Source organism: Rhododendron vialii, chromosome 5a (genome assembly GCF_030253575.1).
Source record: "Rhododendron vialii isolate Sample 1 chromosome 5a, ASM3025357v1".
Lineage (NCBI taxonomy): Eukaryota > Viridiplantae > Streptophyta > Magnoliopsida > Ericales > Ericaceae > Rhododendron > Rhododendron vialii.
In genome coordinates this window covers 38,576,515-38,600,908 of record NC_080561.1, presented here as the reverse complement: position 1 = coordinate 38,600,908, position 24,394 = coordinate 38,576,515, and the positions used below count along the sequence as shown (strand labels likewise).

Sequence of the window (24,394 nt, the reverse complement as noted above, 5' to 3'; positions counted from 1 at the left end):
CCTTTTCTTGATCCAATGTGGAGACAGGATATGTTCATTATACTCCCTTTCATGACTCATTTAGAAATAACCAATTCATGGGGCGGTTGCAGTATCACAGGCCATAACTGCTTCCACCAAACAAGGCCGAAATGCCCATTTCTCTTGGGTTTTATCCTTTAACAACAAATTACCCGAAATAAGTGGACTCCTTCCATGTACTAACTCAAATACGCACATCGGAGGGAAAATGACAGCCAATGATGTGTTTTGATAATTAATACCCGTCAAGGACATTTTCAGTATTAACAAATGTTCTTAGCTTGTCCTTAGCGGGTATTAATTATCAAAACACGTCCTGGGCCTTCATTTCCATAGAGCAGCTCATCAAGTCCTAGCCTGCTGGGCCTTTCACTTGTGTGCTTATTTTTTGCACCGGCCCGTCAATAGCCCTTATCTATACAGGTTTACTCCACTGGCCCACCAAACATGGATTAATTTTGGGCCGTGGATCATTACTAGTTTTTCTTTCCCCCCCAAGGAAAAGCCTACCGATCCCATCCATAGGGGAACCCACTGGATTTAGAACGTTCGGACTTACTATATGTCAAAGCCGATCGGGAGGAAAGATTGATTTTCGCCAACCACGGTGCGGGCTCCGTCACTAGGCCTCTACCGTAGAGCAAGTTCAATTAGAGCCATCTCTTCTAACCCCCTGGTCCAAAGTATTAAATTCAAGACTGGTGGGAGAGAGACAACCTTACGTTTGCTACTCCAACCACTCGAACAACCACTTCGGCGGTAGATCATTACTAGTTTGATGATCATTCTTGTGATTCTTCTAGAAACTGTTGCACTACGAAGACATATCTGGCTGAAGTGATTCAAAAATAATTCATATGCTCACACGTTAATTTTGTTGACTTTATCAAGTGAATCTTTCCAATTTGAACTTCTGGAAGCTCTCAATAATCTATTTGCTTCGGTTGAAAAAAAGACCACAAAGGAAAAAACCAAATGCCAATTTATGTTTGACTTTTAGATCGACAATTACCCAGTAGGATTTGGCTTTAAAACTGAAAAAAGTAACTTTTTTTGTCTTTATTTAAAAAAAATTTGTATTTGATAATTTTACCCAGTATGATTTAGCTTTAAAACTGAAAAAAGTAACTTTTTTTTGTCTTTATTTAAAAAAATTTGTATTTGATAATTTTGCATTAAACTTTTGTGACTTATTGATTCGTCTCGGCGAGAAGGATAGGAAGAGTAAAAAATTTTGATCAAAACTCATTATTTTTTTACAAAAAGGCAAGAATAAGTAAAATAAGTTGACTTATTGACTTATTTTTGTTTTTCTTCAAAAAATTATGAGTTTCAATCAAAATTTTTACTTTTCCGATTCCTCTTGTCGAGACAAATCAATAAGTTACAAAAGTTTGACACAAAACAAACAAATGCAAAAAAAAATTCAAATAAAGACAAAAAAAGAAGTTAACTTTTCAATCCAAACCCACCCTAAATGCCACTAATCTATTTGCTTAATGCGTTCTCTTGGACTTGACTTAAATCTGAAAATTGTCCTTACTTGAATTTTTTTCGCATTTGTTAGTTTTGCGCCAAACTTTTGTGGATTATTGATTCGTCTCGACGAAATGAATCAAAAAAAGTAAAATTTTGGCACTTTTATCCAAGTATTTTGAGAAATAATTTTTTAGCACAAAAATGACATTTTTGCGCTAAAAAATGGTTATTTCTCAAAATACTTGGGTAAAAGTAAACGAAGGATTAGGTGGGACTAAATTCTGGACATCTCGATTGGAATGTAAATTGGTTTGGAGTTCAGACTCGAGCATTTATATTTACTAACGTTTGGTGCACACGCAGAATTCGACTTGCATCCGCATCCCGCGTGCCCGATCTTTAGTAAAACAAAAAGAATTGCCTTGTAGTTGTGAGAACTGAGAACACAATAGGAAATCCACCCTCCATAGGCCTAGGATGTGAAATAAATATCGTGGATAGGTTTGCCATGTAAAAGTGGAACTGGTAACTGTTTGAGGGCAAGACGTGGAAAAAAAAAAAAAAAAACACCACCACATTCAATTTACTGATTTGCCCTCAACAATTCACATTAATTGTAGTGTGTGAACAGTTGTAGTTTATCGGTGTTTTTGAAAACTCAAAAAGTGAGTCAGCCTCAATTTTGAGTCAATACAGAAATGAAGCTCTCCCTTTATAAAATAAAATAGATACTACTATATTGTATTGCAGGGGTGTTTTCGTAAGAAACCTACGACAAATGACTTAAGCTTTCGAAATAAATTTACCTTTTAACTATTTTAAAATCTAATGAATCTAGTTAGTTAGGTATCAAGCAAATTTGTTTAACTATCGATCTCGATTTAAATATATTGAGGTAAGATACGTTTTTGAAATCTTTTTTCTTTCAATTGGTGTGCATAGCACGAATTCATTCTAGTTCAAAATTATTCTAAAAACTTCCTAATATGCCTCTTGGAAAAGACGGGGGAATTTTTTTATTTTATTTTTGGATCCTTGCTAGTCTAAATTCAGGGGTATTTTGGCTTTCATAATCCTGTTGTTATTTACTATATATATAAACAAAGAGGGAGGAATCAAAGGATTTTCCTTCACATGGTCACAGCAGAGGAGTATGCTACTTCTGCTACCATTACTGGTGTGAGGGAGTTCCTTAGCTCCTTTCGAATAGTGAAACCATCCTAGAAGAATAAGACCCCGTTCGTTTTGGAATTTTGGATTTATAGGTAATGAGTGTAGAATCATTTAACGAACGGGGTCTAAAAGATCTGTATGGGACTTGGGGCATTCTTGGATATGGGCATCCAGTTGATTGTAGTTGTCTGTTTAAGTGCGTCCTCCTTGGCTTGTATCCCGGCCTTGTTGCTACATTAGCTTTTAGTTTCTTTGTGCTGTTGATTTTCATGTTTTGGTACTCGGGCTGAATGTTTGTATGAACTTCGCCTGGTCTTTGTTTCTTGGCTTGAGCTCAATAAGAATCGTACTTATCAAAAAAAAAAATTACTGGAAACTTAAAATTTGGGTTGGAACCCACATGATATTATAATTATAGCTGGTATAAAATGTCTGTACAGCAACAATGAAAAACTATTGTCGAGATATATCTAGCTTCCAAGGAAGGCATTGTAAATTAGAGCAATTTTGATGAACCCCTGTAGTACTCATGCATTCTCCTCCAGGGCCATCGCAGCACTTGCACACCACTCCTAGTGTTTCAAAAACCTTCGAAAATCCTATCCAAAAAAAAATAGACATTCCACAATCAGTAGGTGCAACAATATCCCTTAAGAAGTGGACCTTATCCGGTTTCGGATTGGGGTCGAACTAGACAGTTGAAATCTGGGTTGTCCTTCCAGACAACCAATGATTTGTATTTGTTGATAGTCTATTAACCGATCTTTTATCGGTGAGAAACTACCAGCAATTTTTTTTTATCATTGATTGTCGCGATAGGTGACTGAGATTTGAAATCTCTATTTCGGCAAAAACAAAGATAGGATACGGATACAATCCGAACCCATCACTAATCTAGAGAGACGAAAGAGGAGAGATTCAGTAAATCCTTACTTTGTTGAGGTAGGAAAGAAAGGGGCCTGGCTTCTGTAAATCTTGGTGTTTGAGATGTGAAACCGACCACGAAGAGCAACAAGAGAAGTAGAGAAGGCTTCAACAAAGAACCCATGTTTTATTATGGCCTAGAACCAGGTCTGAATGTGGAATACTGATGCTGAAAGCCTGGAACTGCAGAAAGTGAAACTGAAAGAAATTTAAACACAACTTTATTGTACAAGACGTGAGGACTTATATAATGATGGGTCTTGCTTTTATAAAACAAGTGAAATCTAGAAGGTGTGGTTCTTTTTTTTTCTTATAAAAGCAAAGCTACCGGAAGAGCCACAAAAGGTGGGCTTCTAGAATAGACAAACTGTTGGATGTAGATGTGCCACACGTTTTCAGTTTACCTTTACGTTTCTTTTTTCAAAAGGATGTCCAAGTCAACTTGCATGCACTTAATTCTAAGGGGTTCAAGTAACGATCGGCCAAACCTCCGGTGGCCTCAAATTTTGGAATGTTCGACTTTCGTGGAATTTGAACTTACGATCTATTGGAGGCAGACTTTTTCGTTGCATCCTCGTGTCCACTTGGTCAAACCCCATTTACTTTTGCGGCGTTGTGAGTTGTTGGGAAGCTTCCTTTGAAACTCTAGCGATGGGATGCCCGACATTCCCACCCGCAATTGTTGCAAAATTTCTTTTGGTGGGTTTCTGTTTACACTTACTTTTAGCCAAATTCTAAAAAGAAATTTTTTAATGGAATAGTGGCCCAAAGTAACATTTTGGGCCTTGGTTGAATTAGACCTTAATTGATTTAGGCCTTTGGTCGAATTTATAGTGGGCCACTGCATCCTCGTGTTCACTTGGCCAAACCCCATTTACTTTTGCAGCATTGTGAGTTGTTGGGAAGCTTCTTTTGAAACTCTATCGATGGGATGCCAGACATTCCCACCCGCAATTGTTGTAAAATTTCTTTTGATGGGTTCCTGTTTATACCTATTTTTAGCTAAATTCTAAAAAGAAATCTTTTAATGGATTAGTAGTCCAAAATAACATTTTGGGCCTTTGTTGAATTAGACCTTAATTGATTTAGGCCTTTGGTCGAATTTATAGTGGGCCACAAAAGGGCTGAAAGGAATTTATGGGCCGCATTAATATTTGGAGTATGGCCTAATTAGTCAAGGCCCAAATTAGTTTTCTGATCTGGGCCCATTCTTAGGATTATTCGGTCCAATTGAGTTAAAGTCCTGATTAGATTCAGGCCTTGGCCCAACTAATCAAAACTCAGACTAGTTTTTCAGATTATTTAGCCCAATAAGTCGAAGATTCGTTTTTGAGGTCTGGGCAAGTTTTTCAGATTTATTCAGGCCTGAAAATTAAGATGTCAAAAAGGCCATAAGCTACTTAGTCATGCTTGGAAAGCAAGCTACTTACAAGCAGCTCAAAGGCCTAGAAGGTTCTCTCTAGCAAGCAGCTTAAGGTCTGCAGCCGTTTTATTTTAGCATGAAGCAAGGACACAAGACATTCATGCAGCCCATTTGACCCAAGCAGCTCAATCAGGCCTACACAAGTAGCTTACAACAAACAGCTCATTTTAGGCCTGTTTTGCCTTTGTTGCACGAGAAAAGAGGGCACAAGTTCCAAAAATGCATTTTGTCTTGAATTTTCTCACATAAGAAACCAACTTAGAGCCTCCAAGGGCCCACAATGGACGAAAAGTGGCTGAAAAGTTTTCTTTTTTACATAAAAGTTTCAACTTTTAGCCTTAAAATGTCCCAAAAATCTCCTTTGCTATCAAGAAAGAAACAATAGAGTTATTCAAAATATTCCAAGAAATGATCTGGATATTCACAGGCCTCCCTTTGTGTTATCCTTAAAGTTGCTGTATTGGTTTTGATGTTAGAATCAAGATTTCCTGTAGAAATATTGACTGGGCGAACTTACTTGGCAATGCCTTCATAACTTCTTGGCTGGATTTTAGTCTCTAGATCTTAGATTTTGGGTCGAGAAGGATTGGCTTGTTTCTTCTCAGAAAAGGCTAGGAACACACCTTTACAAATACAGATCCGGGCACTACCGTGTTATGTGTTCAGAATCATTCGATAGATGTATCTATGGGCATAGCAAACGGTTTGGAACACAAATGTGTCTGGCTCAACGTTGTAAATCTGTAGACACAATTAATCTATGAACACAATTGTGTCTGTCTCAACGTTCTAGATCTACGTTTCTAGCCAGGCTCGCTTTTAGATCCATCTCTTAGTTTCCAGGAGAAAAAACACGTTTGCAAGAACTGAGGACTGAAAGCGAACTCTGAGCAATTGTGTCTCGAAACTCTCTTAATCCAAAATAGACGCATGTCATAAGAGCTATTTGGTTCACATTCATAACCACAGACCACTTATCTACTCATCTTCAGAATGGTTAAAGCTCGAGCTATGTAATTCAGCTTATATACTGTTATCGGTTAATAAACCAATCCAAAATTGTACCCAATCCATCATTCGAATAACAAAATAGAAGTGAAAATATTATCTATTCTTCTGTATCATCAGCAATTATTCATCCATTTTCGTCATACTCCCTCCGTCCCTTTTTTTGTGTCCAGTATTCCATTTTGGGCTGTCCCTTAATAAGTGTTCATTTTGTAAAGTTAGGGGGTAAAAATTGGTGTATTGTCTATTTTGTCCCTAAAAGTAAATTTTATTTTGAAAAGTTAATGAGTAAAAGTGTAATGATGATGGATAAGTAAAGAAAGTGGAGGAAAAAGTTGATGTGAAAGGTGTAATGATGATATCTTTTTAATAAGTTGGAGTTACGAAGCAGAACACTTAAAAAATGGACGGAGGGAGTATTACACTAAAGCAAAAAAAAAAAAATACCAACAGACTGACTGGGATACCCAGTTTTCAAAAACCAAAAAAAACCGCAGGAGTAGTATAACTGAAGACAAATGAGCTTAACTATCTAACCAAATTTCAAAGATCCTTGCCAGTAGCCACAATTTTCTCCAATGCCAATATCAGGTAATCACATAAGAACCGAAGAGAAATTAAAGACAGAAACCAAAAATCTGAGACATGCTCTGATGTCTAAGCTCTACCACAGCAAATTTACAAACAGTAACCCAGATACCAGAACAAAAACTTCCTCAATCGGGAAAAAAGAAGAAGCCCCGCTATGCACAAGCAAATAGCAACGGGGATGGAGAAATAGTGTAAACTCTAGATATAGTCATCTCGAAAGGGCTCGAGATCGGGATGATTCGGGCCACTCCTTCGTGGGTCTCTGCAAAAAGTTGCAACAAAACAGGTGAGAAATACTGGGACACACTCATCTGGACATCACAAGAGAAAAGATCTGAAACGTGTTAGTCCGGACCAGTGTCCAAATTAGATAATGGAATTCTCTAGTTATTTGCAATAATCTTGTTTGGTCAAACAATCTCCAAAACTTTCCAACCTCCCGCATGGACGAGAGAGAATTATCTTTTCCCTTACATCCACTTTGAATTCATGTAAAATTTAGAGGTAGGACTGTAGAATAACTAAACATTTAATTATCCTTATGACCATGGTGTTTATGTACCCATACTCAGTTTTTGGATGCATATCCCTACAGTTTACACTTTACAGTTAAAGGTTAAGAGCGTTCCGATGCCTACACGCATACCAAATTACCAATCATACACCCACCCGATCAAGTGGCAACGTAGATCAACTTAATCTAGGAAGTAGGAACACAAGTGTAAAGTAACATACCCAAGTTTGGTGGACATCAAAGATATACCTATTTGAGTCAGAGGACGCCCACTGGATCCAAATGCCAACTTACGAGGTGGAAAATGTTAATGCATCTTAAAGCCCCTAAAAATCAAAATGATGGTTCCACTCCGCCTATCGTTCACAGTCTCAATTATAGTAGAATAGATTTAGTGATAACAGCAATTTTTGGAAATCAAATCGTTGGGGAGCCACGGCAATTCCTGAACCCAATTACAGTTCAACAGTAGGCATTTTGAGGAAAGCTGTTTAAGAACCATTAATTTTACTAAACTTGATGTTGACCCATTCTGCCACAGCAATGGTTTTGTCCCATTTCAGGGGTCTTGTTTTCAAATTTTTGATTGTCTCATTTTCTGTATTCTAGTTTGGAAGTTCTAACTTAGACACCTAACAAATGGGAGGCGTGCACTAATAACTACGGAGTACGTATTCTATATGGACAAAAATGGGAGAGATGCAGTCACAACAAATAACTAATATAATAATGTACATACACACAGTCAAATTTGATTTCCCCCACTTATTCTCCCAGTTTAGACAATCATGACGAAATAAAAGGTGTCATATGCATCCAAGTACCTGACAAATCGACCAGGCTCAAAACCAGGAACGCCTGGAGGGCCATAAGGATCGAATCGCGCACCTGGTGGAATACCCCTGCTTCAATTAATAAATATCAATTGCAGAAAAGTTCCAATATTAGTACTAAAATTCACTTGATCAAATAGACGAGAGAAAAAAGGGGTCAGAGAGGGAGCGGTTATTGAACAACTCACGGTAATCCTCCAGGCAAAGCAGGATCTATCCCTCTCCCACTCCCACGAAATAGAGGATGGTCAGGTCCTGTGTTCAAATGATACCCAGATGTTAGGCCTAATAGTCCACTGTATCAATTCCTGAACTAGTTGAAAAAATAAGGTCAATTCGACAAACCTACAAACATGCCCCCACTACCAATGCCAAAATCACCTCTGAAAAACAGTTGAAGAAATATAATCAGCACTTAACTTCAAACTACTCAATAAAAAGGAGCACTCACCAAGAAAAAGCATGTGACAAAGTAAAAGACAATAAAATAATCAGGGCAAGCAATACCTGTTAGGGTACATTCCAGCACCAGGCCCAGGAAAGAGATCACTGAAACCACCAGGATTCACCGGCGGATAATCAAATCTTCATGTTGGACAACCAATAAAGTATTATAAGCCTCTTATTTTGACAAGTAGCACCAAATATCATGAAATTAGATAAGACACTACTACAGAAGTGATCTTCAAGAACAAACATCTGATTCACTGGCAGAATAATATCCAAGTTCTATCAAGAAAAAACTCAGAAGGTAATTCAGGCTAGAGAACATTGGGAAACTTCAACAAACAAGTTAGATAGTTTACTCAATTCAAGAGAATAGCTTGGCTAACTAGGCTCAAGCAAAGCAACAAATGAGTCATGCCATCCGTTAACACGCGTATTTCCTGTACAACTATTTAGGTCCCCTAACTCATATCCCATTATCTAACTTGGGCTACACCCAGAAGGTTAGGTATCTTGGGCACCTAGAGCTCAGTTCATCAGGTCCAAGCTTTCCTGCCCAACTAACATCATAGACAAATGGAAACTACAAGTTTCACAGTGGGCATCATAAATGGGAGGAATAAGAACTAAGAAAAAAATTTGAGCCCATTCTCCAATTGAAAAGTCACTCCAATCACTATTTATCAGACGATTAAATTGTTTGATCCTCACAAAAATCCAACCACAAATACTTCAGCCTTTGGATTTTGCTGACGCCACAGAATGGGCAGCATTATAGCATCTCACAAGTCACACACACACACACACACACACACACAGATGGGGTATCATAATCATAGATTGTCGCTTAGCATCTTAAAATACTCAACCACCAAGATCCAAACTCAAGCCAGCAATGATCTATGAACGAAAAACATAACTGATGCATGCAACCACCAATAATGTCGAAATAAAAATCAACGTAATGCGTCAACCACAAAAAATTCCTGTAGTTTAAGAGTACCCAGGAGAGGGTTGAGGCCTCTGAATCTCAGGTTCAGTGTCTTCCGTATCCCTTGTTCTAGAACTGCAAAAAGACACACAGTATGACACCGTATTAACAAATTCAATCAGGAAAATGAGAACATGAGTTAAAAAACTTAAAGCTTAGAAATAACCATAAACGAAACTCTCATCGGTGTAAAAACCTGTCAGAATATTATTGACCCATGTTGCAGCCTAAGAAGCATGGATACAGTCTTACTGACACGACACGACACGGCATGGACATGGCATTTTTTCCCAAAAATTAGGACACAGACTCGTTCAGGATGAGGAGAATAAGTAAATCAATGATTATATATGCGGTTTGATATATTTTGGATAAATTAAATCATCATCTTCTTAACAATAAAGTAATGAGATACGGTCAATGGCGTATCCGGGTCGTGTCCAATTGCCAAAAGTTGGGAACACCAATACGTCAGCCTGTAGGGCGTGTCGATGTTCCTTAGGTGTCGGCCCACAAAAGCCAACAATTTGAATAATCGAATTAAGTCCAACACCAAACTACCAGAAGTTTCTCCTGTACAATCTTAGAAGTTACTACCTCAGTTCCTAATTCTTGCCTTCTTGGTCTATTATTCCATTTTAGGACGTTCAAACATGTTGGTCCTTTTTAAAGTAAGGTGTAAAATAGGTAGCTTTAAGTATCCTTCCGACTGTAAGTATCCCAGAGTAGTTAGAATATAGGTCCAATGATGGAAATTGGGGTGTCCGATTTAAACTCCAGTGTAGTCATGTTTTCTAAAAAGTTAAACTCCCAAAAGAACCACCATTAAGGAACAGAGGGTGTTGACCGAAGTACAACCATGAGATTATTATCATTACTAGTTGGTCAACCAACCCAATTACAGTAAGTAAACTTAATTCAAAGGGAAAAATTGAAAGCTAATAATCACCTTGAAGGCTTAGTTGATGGACTCTCCTTTGGAGTACCAATGATTTTAGACAAAATTTCTTTATCTATTATTTTCACCAGCTGCTCAGAATTCTTGTACTGCGCAGCATAATTGCTGCCCCCATTCTCCGTAACATAATCCCCGATGCTGCAAAAACAGAATCAAACCCCTAAGAGTTTAGACATATGCGCACACACATGCAAAGAAAAAAAAGGCCTAAGAAATATGCAATCAAATTGCAAGCCTTGCGAGATAGAGGAAACCCTAACTTGATTTCGAGATGAATAGGTTCCGAGCTGTCTTCACTCAAAGCATCAACAAGCAACTTGTCATTCATCGCCAGGCACTTAACTAGTACCTTCTTCGAATTCGCAGGGTTTGTGTACAAGAAAGCGTAGTCATCGTCCAGCTCGTTCCAGTTATCTACCCCTACCTCATCTACCCATCAAACACCATTAGTACAGCATAACAATCACGTGCATGCAGTGGCGGACACAGGAAGGGCCATATAATCACTCTTTTTGAGGGTAAATTAATTCATTGAGAAAATAAAAACAGCCCAGAGGCCAACACCAAACAAATCAAACAAAAACACCCCTCATCCCCACACGGGGACACAACAATGGGAAAGAAACAAGCAACACCTGATCACAGCCTCAAGAAAAACCAAGGCAAACAAGCCCAGCACAACAAAACCTACACTACACAGAACAAAGAGCAGGACTAAGGTTTAAAAATTCTGGAAGACGAATTCCAGTAAGTTAAAACATAGTCAGTACATAACGAGATGCTGCGATACGAAAGGATTTGGGCTAGCTAAATCTGAGTGAACAGGTACACAGAGCCTCAATGAAAAATAGGATTCAGGTAGCTGACCCATATAATTACATTCTTTTTCTACAACGATTTTGATATGCAAAACAAAATTTACGGGTTTTTCGGAACTGAAGGATTATGAGACATGGGTTTTGACCCTTCAAACCCCCAAATAATTTTGGCCCTTTCTTGGTGAAATTTCCGTGTCGGCCACTGCTTGCATATATACATGTACATAATATGTCTAGAGAGAAGGGGGAAGGGGATATACCGGAACAGGCGGAGGAGAGGGCGTCGTCCGCGGCGGCGGGGGGACCAGCGGCATGGAGCACGAATCCTGCGGCGACAAAGGGGGCGTGGACGGCGAACGCCACCTTGTCAGCTTTGTTCCTGAAGGACGGCCTCGCGGCCCGGATGACTGCGAGCACTGACTTGTCATCCACCATTTTTCCCGGCGATGTTTTTCGTGTCGATAGGATTTCTGGTAGCACCGACTGGAGCCTTGGAGGTTAAGATAAAGAGGAAGCGGCCGGTTGATTGTGCTTGTGACAACGGAGTAGTGAGTACGTGTTTTATTTTCATTTTCCTTTCCGTTTCCCTTATTCACCGCCCGCGCTAAGGTGTGTTTGGAGCTAAGTAGGACCGTAAACGAATCGAGTTAAGTCAAATTTTAATGTGTTCAAATTTATTTTAAGTTTTTAATAAATTCGAGTTTGAGCTCGAACTCAGTGAAAAGTTAACGAAGAGAGCTCGAGCCGAGCGGGTCATAGTTTGACTTGAGCTCAAGCTTATTCACGAATCTTAACGAACCAACGAAAAATATATAATACAACCAAAAATATTTTGATTGTGAAGATATATATATCTTTTATTTTCCTATACTCTACAAGAAAATAATCTCAAATTTAGAATAATAATATGTAATATGTTTTTGTAAGGATTCTACATCAAGGTATCAAAATGCTAATGCTAATTGTAGTAATTAACGTAAAAAGTCTACTAAGTCTTGGCTTGCGAGCCAACTCGAGCCGAGCCTCGATTGACTTGTGTTTGGCTTGATGACGAAACGAGCCTAGAATTTGAGCTTGAGCTTGTTTATTTATGTCTCAAGTTGATTTCGAACGAGTTTTTACCAAGCTGAGTCTCGAGCGGCTCGTGAGCGGCTTTATTCGTCCCTAGAACTAGGGTGGTGTTACAATAAAGATTTTTAGGACTTAAAGGATTTTTTTTGTATTGTCCTTAATTAATTAATTATTTTTTTTGCGTTTGTTAGTTTTGCGCCTCACTTTTTTGACCAGAAGAATTGGAAAACTTTATTTTATTTGTTTTTTTTCTTCTAAAAAGTGGTTATTCTCCAAAATATTTGAGTAAAAGTAAAAAAAAAAAAATTACTTTTTTGATTTGTTTCGTTGAGACGAATCAATAGTTCACAAAGTTTGGTGCAAAAATAATAATCGCGAAAAAAATTTAAATAAGGGCAAAAAATGCTAAAATTTAAGCGGAACGGGATCCAACTTATCCTTTCCATTTTGCATATTGCTCTTGTAATTGTTTGGGAGCCAAATTATCAAAATGCACTCACTCACAATGTATTCTCATAACTACACTATATGGGCTCAATTTCAGAATCAATCATGGAGGTAGCTTTTTTATTCTCATTTTTTTGGAAGAGATGAAAAGACCTATCTACCCCTATTCGTATTAAATGTACATAAATTGTTATTATCCTCACTTTAAGGTACTTACAAACTGTTTTTTTTTTTTTTTTTTTTGTACTTACAATTATTTGTATTAATCGTATATAACGTATTTTATTCGTCTCTTATCGACTACATCAATATAAGCTCAAGAGATTAGAAAATTTAACTTAAGCCATCTTCCAATATGAAACAAAAAAGGGTTTAAGACTCATGTTAAAAAAAAAAAATTGCTTAAAGCGACCAAGAATCAAGACTCGCATTCAATTTTTTGTCACTTGACTTAGGGCTTGGTTTCAATAGTTTGGCTTAAACAAGCCATTTGAATTTTTCTTTTTGTCTTTATTTGATTTGTTCCCCATTTGTTAGTTTTGAGACAACTCTTTTTAGATTTTTTTTTGTTTTTGTTTTTATTCATAATAATTTGAGTTTTTATCATGATTTGTATTTTTTCCGATTCCTTTCGTCGAGACAAAATACCAAATGCCAAAAAAAAATTGAATGAAAAAAAAGCCAACTAGCTTAAATGGTACTATTTAAGGCATTGTTGAGTTTTTTTTGCATCTACTTCGATGATCGATTATTCATGAAGAACTCATTGAGAATGTTAATTACACCAAAAATCATGTTCATCGGTTATTCATAGATATATTTTTGGAACAATGTTGAAAAGAAAAGGCTTGGAACACTGAATCCAAAATTGAAATATCCGATAACTATTTTTTTTTGGTATAACGAAGCCTGCAGAAATCATATACCAGTAATCACTTCTTTACAGTACTCATTCAAAGCAAGCAACTTGAAAAATGTCACCTCATTTATCTATGAATCCTGAACCAACTAATTTAGACATTACTAGAATCTGAAGTTTTCGCTTTACAATCCGAATTTTTCACAATTGAATCTGCATTTTTCCTTCCTGTGGCTCGAATATAACGGACTATAGCCACCAAGAAAGTGGTGGCTAGTCCCCCCAGAATCACCCCGCCTCCGGCCACGGATTTGTCCACGGAATGGTGCTGCTGCTTCTTCATAATACGAACCTGCTGCCCCTCCCCGACCTCACTCTGTCGATATGAACCACTCAACGGATTCGCCCTTTGAGGCACCTTAGACGGACTCAAAGATGGAGCAACAATGTAGTTAACGAATTCTGCCCGATGCTGCCCGAGTTTTCGGATTGCTCGTGTTTGGGAAACATTCGTTAAGATCAAGATCAGAACAAGAAACTGGGCCATTTTCAGAAATGGGATTTGGGTAGTTGGAATTGGAAGTGCTTTTGTTTTCCTTCTTGGCAATGAAGGGTAGGCAGTGGGCTTGGTTGTTAATATATAGGGGTTTTGCATTGGAATGGACCTGGAAATTTCCAGGATCATAGGATTTGCTTTATGTAATATTGTCGATAGTTTTTCATTGGGTTGTCTGTAGACATGGGGAAACCAACAGAGGAGCACGTGAAAGCATTAGAGTAAATCGAAATACAACCAGGATTGCATTTATAGAATGTGCATTTTTCTAATATTCGGTTGTTCGGACTAGCTTATGTACATTATTTCGACTGAACTAGAAACTGTGAAATTTATGACCAGACAAACTTCGTGTGTCCCCAAGGTTTTTTTTGTTGACAATGGAACTCAAACCCGCAAATTTAGACTGATAAACTTCTTACTTACTATTATGCTCCACTCGACCAAATCTTGTCGTTTCTTTGTAAAATATGTTGAGCATTAATTAGTTGATGGTCTTAAAAGGGACTTTAATTAACAAGTGAAGGCTCTGTCTCCAAAGAGTCTATGATTGATAGGAAGGTGATTAGAAGTTGATCAAATGTTTGATAAGTGTTTAGCCATCCCATGTGACCAAGTAATCAGTAGATTCTGTTGATGAAGCACTACACTCCACTCCACTACTTATTTTAGACTCAAAGGGTTATCTTAAGCACAACCCTATATAGTTCTCATCACCGAGAGTAAAATTCTTTGGGTCAACACTCAACCGCTAGCGAACCGCTTGTGTGAAATAATTGTAAAAGGGAGCTCCGGTTTATGGTCCGACCAAATAACTGAAGATTGCTGTTGTTGACATCGGTTCCGGATCAAAGATCAGCTGATTCTCATTCATGAATCTTCTCTAGGAATCATGGTGGTGATAGTTCATTGGATGGCTCCGGAAAGACAAATACACGATAAGTGGAAGCATCTAACAAGAACCAAACATGACCAATTTAATTGAAGAAACTCATTTTTCCATTGAGGAACAGGTAGCAGGTTGATAGACAGGTTCAATGAAGCTTGTATACAAGTTCAACAGGGTGTTATAAAGATGAAAAATTGCAGGCGGTTTATCTTGTCTGTGAACATCCAAAGCAAAGCAGACGATGTCTTGTTTGTTCGGGATACTCAAAACCCCTGAGCACGGTCCCCAACAAATTTTCTCTATCTAACTCTCTCTACTCATTACACTTTAAAATCTCCATAAAAACCCAAACCAATCCACATATGTCCTAATACTACGCATTTGCAAAACACTCCATAAGTTCTTGATCAAACACAATTGTTTTATGATTGAGCAGATATCCGGAAATATTCGATGCACGTAGACCCTACAAAATACACGCATCGAATGTTTGCAGGCAAAATTGTATCTGTATCTGTGTCTGGAGACTCTGGACACCTGTTTTCAAAGCATTTTTCTAATTTGTGAGTGACATAACTATTGGGTCATTAAACCAATATGCATGGATGTGCTGATTACGATGTGTATCCCAGCATATATGGTTGAATAGAATCTACAACAATTAATTTCATGTTGGGATTTTTTAGAATTCTTTACCAACATTTTATCATGGACTGCTTTAGAAATCGGGGACATGTTGCAAATTTAAGTATTTCTTAAGAAAACACGACTGCTACAATACGTATTTCATGTCCTCTAGCGATTTCGGGGGTTTTGGTAACAGGTCCCGCGACATGGTGGTGGACAAATATATATATCTTTCCCAGTTGCTGGGTTAGCTATAGCTCAAATCTGGACATTCCACAGCGGACGGGTTCTCATATGATCGCGTGCAAAGAGGGTTAACTACGTGGGTCACCACGGTCCACCTTTCTGTCTAGCAAAAAAGAAAAAAACCATACATAATTAATTTAAGCAAATTGAAAAACATATGCCCCATTATATGGAAAACAACAGTTATTGTGTGACACCTTGTAGTGAGGGCACCATTTCAGAGTTCCATTAGAATATAATCTATGGCCCTCTCAGTCACTGTCTGCTGAGTTATGGGAATTCTGATTTGCAGGAGGTTTGTTAGACAGGAATTATTTGCTGGCAATCTCGTGCATAGACAAGTTATGGTATTCATACTAGTAAAATAGACAATGGTCACTTGGAGCCTACTTGGTTTGGATTTTAAGTGAGGTTTTTAAAAGTAATAAGTTGGGAGAGATAGATAGAGAAAATTTATTGAGGATTGTGCGCAGGGAACTTGAGACCGCAAACAAACAAGCGCTTGGTTTCTAAGGAGAGATACTAAGTTCACCAGTATCAGCAAATCCAAATCTTTGGCGTTTTCTACAATGGCATGGATAGAAAGAGCATAATAGCAGATTCGTACCTCTAGATCAACAATAGGTCCGGAACAAATCCAAAAAAGCCTTCAAGAGAGATACTAAATTCACCAATATCAGCAAATCCAAATCTTTGGCGTTTCACGAATCCTGAATCCAAGTGCTTTACGGTCAAAAATCTGCAAAGCAGAAACATTACACTACGAATTAAGCATCCAATTACAAACTAATAAGGAATACCAATATCACTTTTTACAAACTAAAGACAGATTTTTACGGTACGTGTTTGATACTATCAAATGACTAATGAAAGAGAAAAAGAAGACATGACGCTACAAATTGACCATCCAATTAAAGAGACGTGACAACATGGTGGGAGAGGCGAGAGGTCAAGGCTACTACTAGCTTTCCCAAAGGGACAAAAAGCTCTGCCTAAGCCCAAAAATGGAAGAAAAAGAAACACGTGCACCAGCCGGGAATCGAACCCGGGTCTGTACCGTGGCAGGGTACTATTCTACCACTAGACCACTGGTGCTTGTTGTCCTTACAGTCGATTATTTAATATAAGTACTTACATAATTGTAGACAATTATGATATTCGATTATTTCGACCAGTTAACACTATTTGGAATGTTAGAGCAAATTAGAAAATGATAAAAAAATCTAATTACGAAGCTAGACCCCGTTCCAGAATTCATTTTAAGTGAGTATTTTTTTAGAACGCAATTCCAAGTTAAAAAATAATTTGTTTACTTAAATAATTTTTCTAGCAATATGGATTTTGTTTGATAGATCTTATTGAGATATTTTGAATGGTACAAAAAAAATTATTTTTCATTTATATTATTTTGAGTTTGAAAAAGTGAAATTAATAGTTATTTTTTAAGAAGGTGTTGTGGAACGGTAAAATAAAAAGTGTGAAAAGTACTAGTAGATTCTATAATCTAACCCGATTTTTAAAATTTTTTTTGGGTTAAAAAAACTAATTTGCGAATAGGCAACTATACTATGCATGTATATACAATAAAGATGTGTACAACAATACTGAAACACAACACTCTCACATAGGCGTTGGACTCACATGTGAGAGTGTTGTGTTACTTGTGTATCCGTATATGTAGTTTTGTTGCATGCTTTGATATGCTCTTTCGCATACTGACTTTGTTTTTAGTATAAAATTAAAAAAAAAACTCTATCTTTCTAAGAGTCGAATAATATTAAATTTTCTAGGAATTCAACAAAATGAAGGCCATGATTCACTTAAGTGCATGAGTTCATATATAATTCAAATTAATCTAGACCTCTAATTGAAATTCTGAAAAGAATTTCTTGAACATAATTCTGGGATCGTAGCACTGTTGTAAAATCAAAGTCTCAGATAAAAATGAGAAATTAATTGATAACTTAGAATATAAAAATATCAACCAATTCTGTACTTAATAGAAACAAATGTCAATTCAAGAATTGGAATAATATTGATGATTTTCAAACACTTTTGTTTTACATAACATATGCATTATTTATTTTGTCTTTGTTGAAGTACTTTTAACAATCTCCTTTTCATATATGAAAAAATGGACAAGTGAGAGTATACCCTACAATTTCACATAAATACAAGCAAGAAATAAAATAAAATGCAAAGTTAAATAACAAGGGCGTAAAAATCAATATTCTTAATTCTAAGGCTTTGTTTGGTAAAGTTGTCAGTTTTTTTTGTTTATAAAAAATAAGAAATGATTTATTTATTAAAAAATAAAAACAAAAAACATGTTTGTTGACCATAATAGTTTTGTTTTGGTCTGCCGAACAAAACAAATGAAAACACAATTTTTGTGTTTCTAGATTTTTGTAAACTAATAGAATTGATTATGTATTTTTAAACAAAAAAACAGTAACACAAACATGTTTATGGTGCCTATTTCAAAAAATTATCGGAAACAAAAAAAAAAAAAATTGGAAATAAAAACTTTTTCAATCACAGCCTAAATAAATCTTTTTTTATTTTCTACATTTTCCCTCCAATTTACCCGGTCCAACACACACAACAAAACAACCGGAATAGAAAAAGGTAAACCGAACCGCTCAACCTCAGTCACTCATCACTTCGTCCTCTCTCTCATCCCTCCAGTACTGTCTGCAACTCCAGAATTAGGGCACACTCGAGAAAACCAAACCAAAAATGTCTCTCTCAATCTCACCATCACCTATCTTCTTATCCGGCCCCACCGAACACCTCTTCCTCACCAGAAAACTCTCCCACCTCTCCCTCCACACCACCACCACCACACGCCGACCAACGATGATTCGCATGGGCGGCGGACCCAGGACCTTCCCCGGCGGCGTGTCGAAGTGGCAGTGGAAGCGCATGCAGGCGAACAAAGCCAAGCAGTTACTGAAGGCACGCCTTGCGCGCGAGCGACAGATCTACGAGATGCGCAAGAGGGCCGAGCTCAAGGCCGCCGTGTCCGAGCTTGAGCGGCCGTGGGAGGTCGTCAAGCAGGCCCCGAAGCTCTTCTCCGTCGCCGCCGATGAGCAGGTTGAATTGAATATCGAATTGAATTTCGGTGGTTTGGACTAAATTTATTATGAAATTGGTTTGGTGATTGATTTTTGCACCCCTTTTTTTTAATAACTGCATTCCCCCTTCTGTCTTTTAGCTATGTAAAAGTACAATAGTTTATAACTGCATTCGTGAAAATCACTCCCCGCTGTTTTTTATAGAGAAATTTTTTAGTTTTAGTAGTTTCGCGTCGGATTTTTTTGGAATATTGGTTGGTGTTGAACCGAAAAATAGAAATTTATGACCCTAAAATTTAACTTAGAAAGAATGCATTTTTTTAAAATCATAACTTTTTCCACATGTTACCGGATACTTTCAATGAATTATTGGTTAAAAAAAGAAAGTTTTTTTTTTGAAAAATCATGCATTCTTCTGAGTTCTCGTTTTCCGGACTGGATAAATTTGGGGACGGAGGGAGTAATTATTTTGTCAAATATGTTTCACTTTTTTGTAGATTCCTGACAAAATTTTTAGGACGAATGATCCTATGATAAATTTAGTTCAAAGCTAGCCTTCATCTCATTTTAAGTGATTGAGTGAATTACAGGGGATGAACAGATATTTAACTACCTAACTCTAGCTAAAACTGCCATCTAACTATGGTTCAGTTGCTAAAAAACTTCTAACTAAAGTTACAACTAACTACGTAACTAACTACCAACTTTTTACACAGGTGAAGGTTTTGGCTGATAGGTTCCAGAAGCCTGGTGGTTTTGATATGTGGTCGGAAAAGGATGGGCCCCAGGTGTTGAGCCCCGTCGATGAAGTCCCCTCGGCGAGGTTTTTTCCGAAAGGTGTTATTCATAGTATTAAGCCCTATGGGAAAGTTGATAAGGATTTGGATGATGTTGGCAATTTGTATCAGCCTGGTTCGATTTCGGAGTCTGTAAATGGTAACGGAAGAAATGGGTTGATAGTGAATGGGACTCTCAATAGTTCTAATGGTAAATTGAGGATTAAGGGTAAAAGGATAAGGTCCGGGGGTGAAAATCTGGACGGTCTGAATGGTTTCATTTCGGGAGAAGTAGGTGGTGATGGGGAACAAAGAACTGAGACTTTAGCTAGGTGTACTGGTAATAATCAGCCAATTAGGGGCAGAGGTTCACAGAAATTGAGAGTGCCAAATTCGGAAGCATCTGATATGAGTTTTGAAGATGATGGTTTGAGGAAGAAGGGGAAAAGGATAAGGTATGGGGTTCGAAATCTGAATGCTTTGTATGGTTTGGTTCCGGGAGGAGTTGGTGTTGACGGGGAACAAAGAAAGGAGACTCCAGCTAGGCGTACGGGTAATACTCGGCCTAATAGGGGCAGAGGTTCACAAAAATTGAGAGGGCCAAGTTCGGAAGTGTTTGATATGAGTTTACAAGATGATGGTTTGAGGAAGAAGGGGAAAAAGATAGTGTCTGGATTTGAAAATTCAAACAATTTGAATGGTTTTGTTTTGGGTGGAGTTGGTACTGATGGGAAACAAAGAAGGGAGACTCCAGCAAGGCGTGGGGGTAATAATCGGTTTACTAGGGGCAGAGGTTGGCAGAAATCGAGAGAGCCAAATTCGGAAGTTTTTGATATGAGTCTACAACATGATGGGAGTTATGGGTTTCAAGCAGAGAAGTGAAAAACGTGACTCAAATCACTGGTATACTAAATGTAGCTAAACAATGAAGAAAGTCAGATACATTGTGTTTCTAGATTGTAACTCCTCAGGAACTGTTTCTAGATTGTAACTCCTCAGGAACTGTGTGATGAGAATGCAGGAACATTTTGCGGCTCTTTTCCATTTCTTGATTTGGAGCTCCTAGAGTCCGAAGTGAAATGATTTGAGTCTTTCTCATTTGGTACAGGAAGTAGATTAGATTTCATGGTTTGGAAGTTGGTCAGGTAATAATCATCACTGTCCTAAATCATTAGATGTGTATAATTACTGCACTGTTAACATATTTATGCAATGTACAGTCTTGTTTTCTTGAGTCAGAAAATTATGAAGATATTCTGATATTGAATGAAAATATAGAAAGGGCTAAAGTTGTTTCTATTTGCTTTCTCTTTCAATTGACAAGCCATTACATTATTCCGGTCCTATGTAAGACAAAACGGCCAGGTCTACAATATTTTGTCCAGTGGTGCTATGCAAAACCTGTAAACAGAATTGGAGTCACCAGTTTGTAGCCAAAACCGCAAGAGCTCTCAAAAAGGAGGGGAAGATCAACCATGTAAGCTATCTACCTATTAGGGAGAATGGTAGAAAAACACAGAGCAAAGAAGAAGGATCTCCATAGTTTTCATAGACTTAGAAAAGGCTTATGATAGAGTGCCTAGAGACATCATATGGTGGGTTCTGGAGAGAAAGAGAGTGACCAAAGGGTATATCGAGGTGATTAGCGATATGTATGAAGGTGCCGTCACTACTATTTGATCACCAATAGGGCAAACGAGTGAATTTCCAATCACTGTAAAATTGCATCAAGGGTCAGCCTTGAGCCAGTACCTCTTTGCCTTAGTTATGGATGAATTGACTAAACAATTTCAGGAGGATATCACATGGTATATGATGTTTGCAGATGACATTGTCCTCGTAGATGAAACCGCTAGAGGTGTTAATACGAAACTAAAAATTTGGAGGGAAGCATTAGAGTCAAAGGGTTTTTGGATAAGTAGGAGTAAAATTGAATATATGGTGTGCAAGTTTAGTGGTACTAGCAGTGCGCACGAAGAAATAGTGATGATCCAAGACCAGGAGATACCTAAGAGTGATCATTTAGGTACTTAGGCTCAATTATTAGTAGAGATGGAGAGATTGCCATTGATGTGACTCATAGGATCCAAGTGGGGTGGCTCAAGTGGAGGAGCGAGGAGCGCTACTGGTGTACTGTGTGACAAGAGGGTACTCATAAAATTGAAGAGAAAATTCTATAGAATTGCCATCAGACTAGCGATGTTTTACAAGATAGAATGTTGGCCTATTAAAAAACATGTGAACAAGATGAGTGTAGCGGAAATGAGAATGTTGAGGTGGATGTGTGATAAGACTAGACGAGACAGGATTAGAAATGAAATGGTTCGTGAGATGGTAGGTGTAGCACCCATAGAAGAGAAGTTAAGGGAAAATAGGCTAAGGTGGTTTGGGCATGTCTATCGTAGACCAGGAGATGCAGTAGTTAAAAGATCGGATAAGATAGCTTTAGATAATAATGCTACGGGGAGAGGTAAACCTAAATTGACATTAGATGTCTTGGTGTGCTACAATATGAGTATAGTAGGTTTGTGTGAACAAGTGGCTATTGACAAAGCTCAATGGGGGAAAAAGATTTATGTAGCAGATCCCAAGTGATTGGGATATAAGGCTTGGTTTGGTTCATTTTTAATTCCACTTCAGTTGGCGAAACATCACCATATTTACTATTCTATTGTAAGGGGGTGGTAGGCATAACCTCCTTTCAGCAGATCACATAGCATGAGTATGTTTGGCCCATATCTCTTTGGCCAATCATGCCTACCTCTTTGTGGGCTTAATGGGACCAAAGTTAGGTATGCATATTAAGATGCTCAAGTAATTTTATGTATGACTTTGACTTCAAGTGGTTACACTTTTCCTGTAAGTTTTATGGCCACTTTGCTTGGTGGTATGTTGGCAAGCTTCAAAATCTCTCATTGGTTCCTAAATTTGGTTTTTTAGACATTTGGTTCTTTAGTTGATAAGAACTACTAAAGAGACAAACAATCATGTCTCGTAATATACCTATCAAAAAGGTAATAAAGCATGATCTACAAGCGTTAGAGATAAACACTTAGAATAGAATGAAGAGTGAGTTACACAAAATATGGTTCGCAGACTGAATGTGGGGAATGATGACGAGGATTAAGTTGCTTGAGACATGAGAAAGTATTGGTTTGTCTAACAAATGAACTATGAAGCTTTTTTAAATTTGAAGCATTCTAACAAACGAAAATGGGAAAAGCTTCAGGCCAAATTGTTCAACTCTATCAATGTTGGTACATAGGTTGTAGTGATATCACAATACGAAGTTTGGGAGGCATGAATAAGCCCAAGACTAAGATTTGGGAGGTTAGAATCAAGGGAATGATAGACTGATGTTTGTACAGTTATAAGTGACATTTCTTTTTTGATATTGATTGCTTCTCAATAAGGAGCGGGAGCATAAAGATGATATAGCCCTATTATTAAATCGGATTGGTGCAGTGGACATCCACATGTTTGCTGGAGCCTGGTAAGTGGGCATCCATGGCTTTAATATAAGGCAGCAGAAGCTCTTTAATGTTTGCGGTAGCATGATGTGCATTTACACAATTACATTGACGGGGACTTTGATTGATACTTGCTTTTATCTTCGGATGGTCTGTGATGTGTGAGAATTTTCGGTTCTGTAGATCAGTTTTATCTTCTTTATTCAGCTAATGAGATTTAAGATTCTGTGTCGACAGTTCAATTCTGAAAATGTTGGCATTGTGGCCCAGCAGATGAATGAAGTTATTCCTGTAGAAATAGGTCATCCACAACAAATAGAAGGGAAGTTAACAGTCACAAGATCAACATCATCATGCACATTTTTGAATTGATTTATGTGTTTCTGGAATACAATCCTAACTTCTGTTTCCTTTGAAGTACCACTAGATGCTTGCAAATTTTTCTTCCTCCCCTTTCAACCTTAGAGAGGTTAGAGATGTAAGTTGTTGCCTATTGGCCCTATTACCCTTTATCCTGTTCCTAACCTGCTGGAAAAACTTGAGTCTATAGGTTTAGGCTTCTTGCTGCAATTGGAGGTAGGTGAATTGACTTGGATCTCTAGTGTTAAGGCTCCAGCAACAACAGTTATGGCACAACCTCAGCATGTTGAAAGTGGCTTCAGAACAAACCACTCCCAATCCACCGGAGCCAAACCCAATCCCCCACCCCAATGATTTAACCACCAGGAAGGAAAAGGGAGGAAAAGGAAGAGCAAAGGGGAAAACACACACAATTAAATCAGTAAATAAATAAACATAAAAGTATGGCTTCACATCTAAAGTTGCTTCCGTGTTTAATTTGCTGTCACAAATATTTGTGCAAAATATGTTTGAAGGATTTAAACAGATATGGGTCAAAGAATTTACTCACCAAGAAGAAAAGAGAATTAAATTAGCTGATCCAGGGTGCTTCCATGAAGTTGCTATTCAATTTATTTCATAACATATCTACGCAGATATGGTATGTGGATTTCCTGCATGTCATTCAGATTCTTCTATTTGTTTATTTTACTTTTGTATACTAGTTGATGATCAAATTAATTACAGAATAGCTTGATACGTGTTATTGGGTTTATTCCCTAGCAGTTTGAGCTTTTGGTACTAGTGAGTGACCTGTGGAGCTCCAGTTTGGGGAGGTCTTGGATTCATGTGTCGTC

At 37.7% G+C, this 24,394-nt stretch overlaps 2 protein-coding genes, 1 long non-coding RNA gene and 1 other non-coding gene across 5 annotated transcripts; 1 reads left to right on the top strand and 3 right to left on the bottom strand.

Annotated features, from left to right (window-relative positions):
- Positions 1-3,042: 3,042 nt before the first annotated feature.
- Positions 3,043-3,971, bottom strand: LOC131327018 (uncharacterized). Its single transcript, XR_009200153.1, has 2 exons — positions 3,607-3,971; positions 3,043-3,272 (listed from the first exon to the last, which is right to left on the bottom strand). It is a non-coding gene; the product is annotated as an uncharacterized LOC131327018 (long non-coding RNA).
- A 2,557-nt stretch (positions 3,972-6,528) lies between these two features.
- Positions 6,529-11,747, bottom strand: LOC131327017 (probable proteasome inhibitor). 2 transcript variants are annotated; one of them, XM_058359977.1, is made up of 9 exons: positions 11,441-11,747; positions 10,623-10,791; positions 10,354-10,500; positions 9,417-9,479; positions 8,474-8,551; positions 8,312-8,349; positions 8,155-8,221; positions 7,958-8,038; positions 6,529-6,881 (listed from the first exon to the last, which is right to left on the bottom strand). In XM_058359977.1, exons 1-9 carry the CDS (start codon positions 11,613-11,615, stop codon positions 6,818-6,820), a joined length of 882 nt encoding a protein of 293 aa, XP_058215960.1. In that variant the 5' UTR covers positions 11,616-11,747; the 3' UTR covers positions 6,529-6,817. The 2 variants fall into 2 exon arrangements, with proteins under 2 accessions (XP_058215960.1, XP_058215961.1); XM_058359978.1 differs by having other exon boundaries at positions 7,958-8,035.
- Positions 11,748-16,899: 5,152 nt separating this feature from the next.
- On the bottom strand, positions 16,900-16,970 carry TRNAG-GCC (transfer RNA glycine (anticodon GCC)). Its single transcript has one exon. It is a non-coding gene; the product is annotated as a tRNA-Gly (tRNA).
- Positions 16,971-18,518: 1,548 nt separating this feature from the next.
- Positions 18,519-21,027, top strand: LOC131325737 (uncharacterized). Its single transcript, XM_058358154.1, has 2 exons — positions 18,519-18,971; positions 19,669-21,027. The coding sequence occupies exons 1-2, from the start codon at positions 18,615-18,617 to the stop codon at positions 20,608-20,610; spliced, it is 1,299 nt and encodes a 432-aa protein (XP_058214137.1). The 5' UTR covers positions 18,519-18,614; the 3' UTR covers positions 20,611-21,027.
- The last annotated feature ends 3,367 nt before the right edge of the window (positions 21,028-24,394 follow it).

Coding starts and splice junctions, on each gene's coding strand:
- LOC131327017 (XM_058359977.1), bottom strand. CDS start 11,615: ATGGTGGATGACAAGTCAGTGCTCGCAGTCATCCGGGCCGCGAGGCCG. Junction 10,501..10,622: donor CCTATTCATCTCGAAATCAA/GTTAGGGTTTCC, acceptor CTGTTTTTGCAG/CATCGGGGATTATGTTACGG. Junction 8,350..8,473: donor GCTGGAATGTACCCTAACAG/GTATTGCTTGCC, acceptor ACTGTTTTTCAG/AGGTGATTTTGGCATTGGTA.
- LOC131325737 (XM_058358154.1), top strand. CDS start 18,615: ATGTCTCTCTCAATCTCACCATCACCTATCTTCTTATCCGGCCCCACC. Junction 18,972..19,668: donor CCGTCGCCGCCGATGAGCAG/GTTGAATTGAAT, acceptor CTTTTTACACAG/GTGAAGGTTTTGGCTGATAG.